The sequence below is a fragment of the Belonocnema kinseyi genome, chromosome 8 (assembly GCF_010883055.1).
Source record: "Belonocnema kinseyi isolate 2016_QV_RU_SX_M_011 chromosome 8, B_treatae_v1, whole genome shotgun sequence".
Classification (NCBI taxonomy): domain Eukaryota; kingdom Metazoa; phylum Arthropoda; class Insecta; order Hymenoptera; family Cynipidae; genus Belonocnema; species Belonocnema kinseyi.
Window position 1 is genome coordinate 15,036,823 of NC_046664.1, and position 11,911 is coordinate 15,048,733.

The following is an 11,911-nucleotide window of genomic DNA, read 5'->3' on the forward strand; positions in this document are numbered from 1 at the left end:
ATTTATTTATTCGAAAATTTATTTAAACCCGTTAAAGGACTTGAAATTGCATTGAATATTTTAAAGTAACGACAATATTTAAAGCAAATATTTAAATCTAAAATCGTTATATTTCAAACTGAATAAAATTAAAAGCAAGTTATTAAGAATGTTTGAATATAAATTAATCCTTATATTCATTATAAGTCGGCACCAAGAAGATTTGAAATTTAGTTCCCGGGTTTTTAACCTATTTCCATGATAATCACTCATATTGCAGGATAGAACTCAGAAAAAGCTCATTTGACAAAATTTTTCAAAAATAAAAAAATTTAATTTGATTCCAGTGTAAATGTTGCACTTTTTAAAGAGTTTTAAAATTTTTTAATGCATTATTAGAACAATCAAAATGTGTTTGGAATTCACACTAATCCGCTTGCATTAACAGAAACCGCAAAAAAAAACAAATTTTCGTTTTAAAATTGATATAAACTACAAAATTGATTCTTGAACTCTAAAATTGGTATTTTTAATAAATTTTTTGTTTGAAATATTGGTTATTTGTACTTGGAAAATGTTGCGTTACTGATAATTCTACCATCTGATTAAAAATTTAATTTTACAGGAGAAAATACCCATTTTTTTCAAATAATCCCGCGCTAGTTGTAACATGCGCAGTAAAGTAAAGTATTGCGTCGGTGTATATATCGACCACGCTTCCTTGTAGCAGAGAAGGGGGAGAACTCGTCACCGATGAGCGGAGTAGGAGAATTGCGCGCAGATGAGCGCAATGGTAGGGGGGCTGCAGGTAGCTCTCGATGAATTGACAATCGCCTACCAAGTGAGGAGAGCAAAGTGGTGGTGGAAATACACCATCTGGAATTTGAGTTAATTTCTTCTCGTTAAACAGGCCTGGGATAGAAAGTAAAAAATTCTAATTTTAGACATCGTTTTCAGGAACTCAAACCGAAGAGCGTCCTTTACTCGAAATTCGCCAAGAGCCTTCCAACTGACGGAAAAATGATAATCCCAAGACCAACAGTCTGCAAAAGATGTAAGCTATTACTGACTGATAGGAAATCGAAACATGTCGTAAGGGAGTACCTCATCGATGATTATGCGTATGGAATACAATTTTCCACTGAATGTCCGAAATGTTACCACAAAGTCTTTTTCACGATAAACCCAATGAATACGAATTGTCGAATTCAAGATCCAGTTACTGAAGAATATATATCTCTTGAATTGAAGGAAGACAATTACTAAAAATTATTTTTTAAAAAATGAGTTAAAGTAGGCGCCTTGCGTACAAAAAAAGAGTTTTATAGCCCATTAAGTTGTAAATAAGTCGACCAAATTACCCCTTCTCATACTTTTTGTCCCCGACTCCTCATTCATTTCCATACTTCTCCTTCCTTCCACAATTTTTTGCTAATCTACTTCACCCACTTCTCAACCCCTACACTTCCCCTCACTTCCTCTTTCCTCTAATTCCTCTCTTCTGACTTCCGATTGTCGAGAAATGTAAACATTAGAATATTTAAAGTCTGCAGGGTCCCCCACCTCTACCGTTGGTCGTGGGGTGATTTTTTTAAGCGACGTTTATTGGCTGCCCCTGCCTTATCACGATACGCGCGCTGCAAGCATGTATACGTCGCTACAGACGCGCTTGCATACAAACTAAGGCCTTCCACTCTTCGGGCCTTTTTTAAATTGGTCAGCCACTGATGCGGGTGAAGCCGTACAGGGACAGTGGTGGGAGGTAATTGTTTATTTTGATGACATTTCTGAGTTTTGGAGTGAATTGTTTAAACATTCGGACAATTTTTTTCTAGTCTAAAAGTAAAATATTGTTAAGAAAAGAATCCAAATGGGTTAATATTTTTACCAAAATAAATTTGAAAAATTAAAAATCGGTAAGAATCGCGTTTCGTAACTGACTCTATTCTAGTTTTGTTAAAAGTACGTATACTAAAGTATTTAAAGTTTCTAATTATAAAAGCAACCTCGAAACTTTGCACAAATGATATTTGAAGGTCAATTAAAAAAGTAGGTATATAGTTTATAAAAATAGTAGTAATTGGTATTTTTAAAAGCTGGAAACTACTTATGGAATGACAGAAATTGTCCTTTTATTTTCCACATAGTAAAATAAGCATTTTTATTAAAATAAAAATGTTCTGAGCATTCATAATTTATTAATAAAACAAAATTTATTTAACATTTTACTATTTTAACGTTTATTAAAGCAGTTTGTAATTTTTACTATTCCAATTTTTTTTAATGAAGCAACTGTTAAATCTTGAAATTATTTAACAACTAGTGAAATTCATTATAATAATTAACATCTATTAATATTTAAAACTAATAATATTTGTAATCGATTCTTATTAATTTTAACATAATACCTATTTTCCACATCGTTACGTCCTCAATTTTTATTTAAAAAAGAAAATGTATAAGAAATGTTTGTATTATTTAAAAATTAAATCTTCAGAAAAATGAAAATGTTTTTGTGAAGAAATGTATACAAACGTGGATAAAGTTTATAATTATTATTATAATAAATAGTAGTCAAATTTTTCAAAAATCAAGATAAATCAACGAATAATAATAATAATAATAAATAAAAATGAAAAAAATAAAAGAATTTTAATTATAAATGATAATTCCGTGAAAAATCCGAAACTTTGAAGAGAATCAGTTATTTAATCATTTTTAAATTATTTTTTGTCAAAGTACAAATGTTTTCGGGCAGATGTAAACAACCTCCACTTTTCCTTTTCCAGCTCAAAAAAATACTATTTTACAATAATTTATTTTAAACATTCACAATTTATTAATGAAACACAATTTATTTAATATTTTCTAGTAAAATTCACTAAAATAATTCAAATGTCCTAATATTTAGCATTAATGAAATTCTTGATGGATTCCCATTTCTTTCATTCTGATACACTTCTTTACACATTTTTTTTTATAAAAAAAAAACACAGACAAAATTACAAAATTTTTTTTAGTAAGTTATTCTTTCCAACGTTTCGGGTTTGCTACGGAATTATATTAAGTTTATACTCAATTTCATAATTTGTGTACAAAAAAAAATCATTTCCCTATAAGACTATATATTCATATTATATTTTTGATAATAAACATCTCAAAAAAAAATTCATTTTTTGTAGAAAGACAATAATTTTTTTACAAGTTATTGATAAAAATAAATATAAAATGAGTGTTATTTTGTGAAAAAACACAAACGAAACATTACCGTTTAAAATTAAGTTTTTTTTTTAAATTTATTCTTTATTATTAAATCAGAATTTATTAAAAAGTGTACAATTTCAATGTTTAATTACACCGAAACTTTGTGAAGAACTAATTATTATTAATATTAAACGCAAAATTTTTAATTATTTCTGTAGAAAAATGCAATTTTTTTATTCTTCTTTGACTGATACTTTACTTCTAGACTAGATACAAGGTTTTGTACAATTTACTCAAAAATTCTGAAAACTAATTTAAGTAAATATACCTAGAAAACAAATTTTAATATTTTGTGAGCTCAACTGAGAAACACGTACCTGAATTATAAAATTATTTAAACAATGCTAAACTCAAAATAGGGTTATTTAGCACGTTTAGATATAATGATTTTTAAATAGTTAATTTTAGGCTAAACTCAGAATTCTTTTTAAACTTTTTTCCGTCTGTTTGTTTAAGAGAAAAATATTGTACAAAATTTCAACCGTGAAAAGAGTGATTTGAATGGAAATCATGTAACCCGAAAGTTGACAGGGATTCTCAAAATTTTCAGAAATAATTATGTTATGTTAGCAGTGTTGTGTTATGAAAAGTTATGCAAAAGTTTTTCCAGCGAGAGAACTCCTTCATTTTGATACTTTTTTGTTTATGCTCTAGTGCATAATTGAGAGTTTGAGAAAAAGTGAGGTTATGTCGCCATCTTGAAATGTGCTTACCAAGTTTCGTTTAAAATACTGTATTATCATGAAGATATTTTTGCGAGATTCTATAGAATATCTTTTACAAAAACCTTGTTTAACAACAATATATTTGTTAATTCCCTCTTTTAAAGTCAACTTTTGTGAAAGGACAAAAAATGTATGCACGTACAAAATTATTTGAGCACCACTGATATCTAAGCTGTGATTGGTGAAAATTCCGACTACTTTGACGTCACAGAGTTCCTCCAATCATAATCTTCGGAAAAAATCACATTTCAACATTAAATTACAAATTGTAAACAAAGTGCCAAAAAAAATTCTATCGACGTTGATGAAATACGAATTTCACGTATTATATGATAAATTAATTGGAAAATCGTTTTCTAGCATTGGAAACAGCCTTATTGGTTGTATATATTTTTAAACTATAATTGGAATGAAATGTTTATAAATAATTTTAATAATTACATTGTAGACAAAAATGTATTTTTTAAACTATAGTTACTTGTATTTTGTATTTTTGAAATAAATGCTAAAGAAAAATAATTATTGCCTGTGTCTATCTATTCTCTTCGTTTATTTTTAACAGCAATAATAATAATTGTTTAAAAGCTTCTTCGTTATTCCTTCTATTTTTGTATAATTTTTCACTTTAAAAAAAAATTATTTCATTTAGTTTCAAAGAGCCTGCATTTCGGGATTTTTTTTTATTTGTTTGCGCACAAAATTTTTAATTAAAATACGATAAAAGTGACTTTGATTACTAAAAATTTTTTAAGCATTAATAATTGCATAGGCAAACTTCTTATCGCTTTAACTTAATGCAAGGTACCTCACAGAATACACAGAAGAAATTTAACTCTTTTTTTGAAAATTTATTCTTTTGATTTGAAAATTCATCTGTTTTTGTGAAAATTCTATTTTTGGTAAAAGTTAAACTACATCGTTGAAAATAATTTTTTTTTATTGAAGACTTTTTAAGATTGATATTTTTCATTTGAAAATTATCCTTTGATGATAAAAAATAATTTTCTGGGTTTGAAATTTCATTTTTGTTTGTTAGAAATGCATTAGTTTCGTGGAAATAAATTTTTTTTCTGAAGTCATATTTTGTTGTTGTTGAAAATTAAATTTTTGTCGAGAAGATTTTTCTTTTGGCTGGAACAATATCAGATAACAATTTATATAAACATTTCCTTTTTTCTTCAGTGAAAAATCTTTATTTGTTGAAAAATCGTCTTTTTGGGGTTAAACTTTAAATCTAAATCGATGTCGGAGATACTTTTTTGTTCTACAAAAATTATACAATTCGAACTCTAAAGATGAGAGAAGTTCGGGAATCAATGACTCCAAAGTTACAGCCGTGAAAGAGGCTCACACTACTGCGACATTTAGATTTCGGGGGTAATACGTGAGAACGCACACAGGCCTAATATGCGCACGCGCATGGTGAATTCTAGGAAACGCGCATCCGCGCGTGCCTGACTCACACATAGGGTAAGAGTGGAGGGGAAAAATCCGTCTCACTCCTCTGAAGTCGGTACTCTCGTATCTATGGAGGGTTCGTATCGTTAGAGCTTGTATCTTTGGAGTTCGAGTGTATCAATAACTAGCAAAAACTTTTCTTGAAACTTAAAATTACGCACGACAAGAGGAGGAGATTGGGGCATTATTTTTCTAGGGCTTTTTACAGAGGGCAGGGTGTGCGGTTAGAGAGGGTCTATAATCCGTTTTGTAATTTAGGAACGGATGTACCCAGGTCAAATGTCCGTTCGTCCTTTATACTTTTTTTTCAGGAGAAGAAGTGAGAGAAAGCGACGAAGAAGAAGGAGAAGATGTGGTGGGATGGTGGGAGGTGCGGGAAAGGGTGATTTAGAAGATGGAGGGATGGTTAAGTGCGAGAAAGTATGAGCCAAGGGGTGGAAAGAGAATCAGCGTAAGGAAAGTGATATGGAAGGAAGGGGAAAATTGTATGAATGGGGGGGAGTATAGGAATGGAAAGGGGAGTAGAGAATACATTGAAAAGTATGGGGAAGGAAAGTAGAGGAATAAGTAGGGGAAGAGAAAGAAAATGAAGTTTAATAGTGGGAAAAAATAATTAAAGGAAGATAAAAAAGTGGTCTGTAAGAAAAGTAAAGGGAAGGGAGGGATAATATGGGAAAGTGGAGAGAGGGGTAGACCAAATGTGAGTTATTGCGGTAAGCGAAGGGGAGAGGAGGGACAATAGGGGTCTTAAGGCAAAGCAGTGAAAGTCAGAGGAGGGGAAGAGATATAAGGAGAAATGAGCGGCAGATTTAAAAAAATCAATAAATGAACTAATTTATATTACAGAGGCTAGTTATTTCTCTTTCCTCTATTTAATATCTAAAAAAATCCTGTGAGCATTCTGAGCTGTTAAGCTTATTTCTCGAAAACTCTCAGATTTCTTCCTGCTACTTTGTGAATAAAACTCACGTTCCTTTTGAAATAAGTATAAATACAGGAAATCCGAATCTAAGCTCCCGAGTATTTGCTAATGCCGGTGAGGACGTTCAGACGTTTCCATTGGTAGTTCCTTCTTTCGTCTAAAAATACAAGTAGAAGGTGCGAGGCTCGACCGGAAGTCCGCAGAAGCTTACATTACGTTTTCACGTATCCTCGGCTTTTTATTTTCACCTTTCGGTTTCTACTTGCCTTGGAGCCTGCAAAGGTAGGAGCAGCAACATCATACGGTATCCGCAGGGTACCAGAACGGTACCGGCCAGCCACTTGACTTGCTCTCGCCTAACTTTTATTTCGGTTTGCAGTTGCACGTATTCCCCGGTGAGAACCTTTCCTGTCTCTGCGCACAGCATCTTCACTTCCAGGTGGTAAATTTATTTCCTTTCTATATATTCTGGCACAAAATACTTTTATGGCAATGTAGTAAACCAGTAATACCTTTACGTACTTCTATACGGCAAGTGGCACAACCATCCATCGCTTCGATGATGCATACGAAGGCAATACACTCCACTCACCTGGGGGTTGTAAATAAAATTCTGTCATCTTCTAATATCGATAGCAGAGGGACTGAAACATCAAAAAGGAATAAATTTCAAACTGACTGTGAATTCGGTCTCAGGTGTTTTCAATTTATTTTTATTTACATTTTTATATGGCACCTTTGATTAGGGTCTTACTTCTTCATCATATTATTTAGCAAAAATATTTTCATCCATATTGAGAAATTTAAAATAAAATAATACAAATAGGTCAATCAAAACGTTCTAACTCATGCAGTTTTTCCTATTTTTGTACGAATTTTGAATTAAGTCAACGCTCTCAATAGTTCCGCTCTCAATAGTTCCGCTCTCAATAGTGCTATTAATCTTAATCCGAGCTCGGGCTTTACCCCCATGTCTACACTTTCCCCTACTCGCCCGAAATTCGGATCTGACTTTCTCAACAATGCCGCACGAAGATCAGGGATCGTCAATAAACTGCGTTTTCACTTTAGGGGGAGGGGGGTGGTTCTCACAAAAAGTTCTTTAAAAGTACATATGGCAACATTTTTATTACTTTTCCGGAGGATTCTTTTTTGTAGAAAATTCATTTTTTTGTTCAAAAATTTATGTCTTTAGTTGCAAATCATTTTTGGTGGTAAATTAATCTTTTTGCTTTAAAATTCTTCTTTTTTTATGGAAAATTCAACTTTTTTATGAGAATTGTTTAATTTCATAGAAATGTAATGTTTGGTCGTAAATTAATCTTTTTGTTTCAAAATTAATTTTCTTTTTTTGAAAATTCAACTTTTTAGTTCAGAAATATCGAATTTTAGAAAAATCGTATTTTTTATGGTAAATCATTCTTTTTGTATTAAACTACTTTTTCAGTTGAAAATTCAACTTTATGGTTAAGAACTCTTGAATTTTGTTAAAAATTCGTCATTTTTGTAGTACATTTATCCTCTTGTTCAAACATTCATTTGTTTTAATCAAAAATTCCACTTTTTGGATAAGAATTCGTGAATTTTATATTTAATATTATATTTTAACTCGTAATTTTTAGTAATGCAATAAACTTTCTGTTTATAAAATTATTTTTTTAGTTCAAACTTCAAAGTTTGATTTGAAAATTCTTGAATTTTATTAAAAATTCGTCTTTTTTGGTAGTAAATAATTCTTTCTGCTCAAAAATTTGGTTTCTAGTATAAAATTCGACTTTTTGGTTGAGAATTCTTAAATTTTTTAAAGAAATCTTAATTGTTGTAGTAAATAAATATTTTCGTTACAAAAGTTCTCTTTTTAGTTGAAAATTCAATTTTTGGGTTAAATATCCTTGAATTTTGTTGAAATTAATTAAATTAATTAATTAAATAAATATTTTTGTTCAAAAATTCAACTTTTTAGTTAAGGATTCTTGAATTTTATTAAAAATTTGTCTTTTTGGTAGTAAATTAATCTTTTTGTTGATAATAATTCATTTTTTTAAATAAAAAGTGCAACTTTTTGGATCAGAATTCTTCATTATATTTAAAATTCGTACTTTTTAGCAGTAAATTAAACTTTCTGCTTATAAAATCATTTTTTTTAGTTAAAACTTCAAACTTTGGTTTGAGAACTCTAGGATTTTATTAAAAATTCGTATTTTTTGCAGTAAATAATTCTTTCTGCTAAAAAATTTTATTTCTAGTTTAAAATTCAACTTTTTGGTTGAGAATTCTTAAATTTTTAATAAAATTCTTCATTGTAGTAGCAAATAAATATTTTTGTTCCAAAAGTTCTCGTTTTAGTTAAAAACTCAATTTTTGTGTTGAATATTGTTTTGTTAAAAACTCCTTTTTTTAGTTGCAAAATTACTTTGGTAATTCAAAACTTACATATTCCATTTTTCGTCGAAAAGGGTTCTCTTTTACGTAGTTCAACGTTTAAAAAATAAAAATATTTCGTAGAAGTTCGTGTTTTTTTTATATTTAAAATTAATCTAGTTTAGTTTAAAATTCAATTTTTGGTTTAAGACTTTTTGTCTTTTAAGGTAGAAAATTAATCATTTTGTTTAAAAATTAATCTTTTTTAGTTGAAACAAGGGAATTTTTGTTTGAGAGTTCTAGAATTTTATTAAAAATTCACTTTTTTTGGTAGTGAATTAATCACTTTGTTTAAAAATTCTCCTTTTTTAGTTGAAAATTCATTTTCCCGCATCAGGAATCTTAAATTATGTTGAAAATTCGTTTTTTTGTGATAAATTAATTTTGTTATAATTCGTAACTTTCAGTAGCAAATTCCATTTTTTGTTTGAGAATTCTTAAATTTTATTAAAAATTCTTTTTTTTTTTTTTGTAGTACATTAATCAATAAATTATTTTTTTGATTAAAAATTCATGTTTTTTAAATGGAACTTCAAATTTTTGGTTGAGATCTCTTGAAATTTGTTTTGAAAACATTTTCTGTAGAAAAATGATCTGCCTGTTCAAAAATCAATCTTTTAGTTAAAAATGTAACAACTAAGTGTTAAAGTTAAACTAATTACTTAAAAATGTAGAGAAAATCTTTTTTGAAAATGTTACTTTTTGGTATAGAATTCTTGAATTTTATTGAAAATTGGTTTTTTTGTTAGTAAATTGATCTTTTTATTTTAAAATTCATCTTTTTCGTTGAAAATTTAACAACTAGGTTTTAAAGTTGAACTACTTTTAAATAAATGCAATTTTTTGTTGGCGATTCACAATTTTAGTTAAAAATTCATATTTTCGATCTAATAATTTAACTATTTTGTATAGAAAATTTGTAATTTTGTCTTGAAATATCAATAATTAAGTTAAAAAATCAACAATTTGGTGAAACATTATGTTTTTTCTATAATTTGGAATGATGTTTGAAAATGAAGTTTAAATATGCAATTTTTTTTATTTACCTTTGTTAGTTAAATAATTCAATAATACCTGAAATAACTGTTACATAAAACTCAATTAGGTACATTCCAACACCTGCTCTGAAAATCACTTTTTTATTTTAATTGTTAATTTATTACGGGAATAGTTTATGGGTTATCCCTTATTTCTAGACGATAGGATTTACCGTTTAATTTAAAAGTTTCAATAAGCTTTTGGCAGAAGAGTTTGTTTTCAAACAATTTAAAAATATCAATTATTTTTCAAAATTTGGCAGTATAAATTTTAAAAATTTAATTTTTCTGTAATTTACTCTACTGGGGCTTTATAGTATTGAACCAATTTACATAAAAATATCAACATAATTCCGTTACAAGAATATCTAGGAATAATATTTTCTTAATTGTTTTATTTTAAATTATTTTTCAATCTGCCTGACCGTGCGGTGAACTATAAACTTCGGTAATAAATCAACAATTAAAATAAAAATAATTTTGAAACTAAGATTAAATGTGCCTGATTGAGTTTTAAATGACATTTAATCCGGGGTTTATTAAATTTTTAAATTACGATTAGATTGATTTACATTAACAAAAACGAATTTTTATCTAAATAGTTTAATTTGAACAAAAAATTGAATTTTTAATTAAAAAGTATCATTTATAACTCAAATTACATTAGTAAATTTTTAATTATTATAGTAATTTTGCAATTTAAAACAAGAAGTTTTCAGCAAAACAGTTCAATTTCCAACCAAAGAGATGAATTTTTAACTAAAATTTTGAATCGTTAACCAAAAAAATTATTTTCATTAAGTAAGTTTAACTATAAAACTTAGTTGTTAAACTTTGAAACAACAAAATCAATTTTTAAACAAAAGATTAATTTTCTACCGAAAAAAAGGAATTTTTAAACAAATTTAAGAATTCCCAACCAAAAAATTGAATTTTAAACTAAAGAAGATGAATTTGAATGAAAGATTTTTTAAGAAAGAAGTTTAACTCTAAACCTAATTTTCAACTTAAAAAAATTAATTTTGAAACAAAAAAATTAATTTACTCACAAAAATGACAAATTTTTCATAAAATTTAAAAATTCTCAACCAAAAAGTTGAATTTTCAAGTAATAACATAAATTTTTGAACATAAAGATTAATTTACAACAAAAATGACGAATTTTTAACAAAATTTAAGAATTCTAAACCAAAAATGTTGAATTCACAACTGAAAAAGAATTTTTAAACATAAAAATGAATTTACTGCCAAAAATGACGAATTTTTAACCAAAAAGTTGCGTTTTCAAATAAAAAAAACATTGTTGAAGAAAAAGATTAAATTACTGCCAAGAAAGGAGAATTTTAAATAAAATTCGAGAATTCTCATCCAAAAAGGTGAATTCTCAACTAAAAAAGATGAATTAAAAAAAATGGATAATTTATTACAGAAAATGACAAAACCTTAATAGAATTCAACAATTCTTATTTAAAAGGTTGAATTTTTAACTAAATGAAATTAATTTTTAAACAGAAAGATTGATAAACTGCCAAAAATAATTAATTTTCAAAAAATTTAGAATTTTCAATTTAAAAGTTGAATGTTGAACTAAAAAAATGTTTTGAATAAAAAAATTATATTGCTATAAAAATAATAAATTTAAATGAAGTTTTAATTTAAAAAATCATTTTTAAATAGACATATTAATTTAATATCAAAAAAGACGGATCTTTAATCGAATTCCAGAATTCTTAACCAAAAAGTTGAATTTTGAAATAATAACATTAATTTTGAAACATAAAGATTAATTTACTACAAAAAATGACGAATTTTAACCAAATTTAAGAATTCTGAACCAAAAAGTTTAGTTTTCAAATAAAAACATAAATTTTTAAACAAAAAGATTAATTTTCTACGAAAAACAATCATCATCTGAAAACGTACAAAAATGTGGTAACGGATTTGATGGACGATTGCTAATCTTTGCGCAGCATTATTGATAATGTCGAATCCGAATTTCGTTCGAGTAGTGAAAAGCGCAGGCGTAGGTGTATTATTAATTATAATTAATAGACTATTGTTTTTATTAAATTTTTTTTAATAAAAAAGAATAATGAAATACGTAA

The 11,911-nt window shown here is 27.5% G+C and overlaps 1 protein-coding gene across 1 annotated transcript in view; it reads left to right on the forward strand.

Moving 5' to 3' along the window:
* Positions 1-1,245, forward strand: part of LOC117179116 — a 5,460-nt gene extending 4,215 nt beyond the window's left edge. The window contains exon 2 of the mRNA XM_033370789.1: positions 937-1,245. Within this exon, the coding sequence (XP_033226680.1) occupies positions 937-1,245 (309 nt within the window). The remainder of the gene's footprint in view (positions 1-936) is intronic.
* The last annotated feature ends 10,666 nt before the right edge of the window (positions 1,246-11,911 follow it).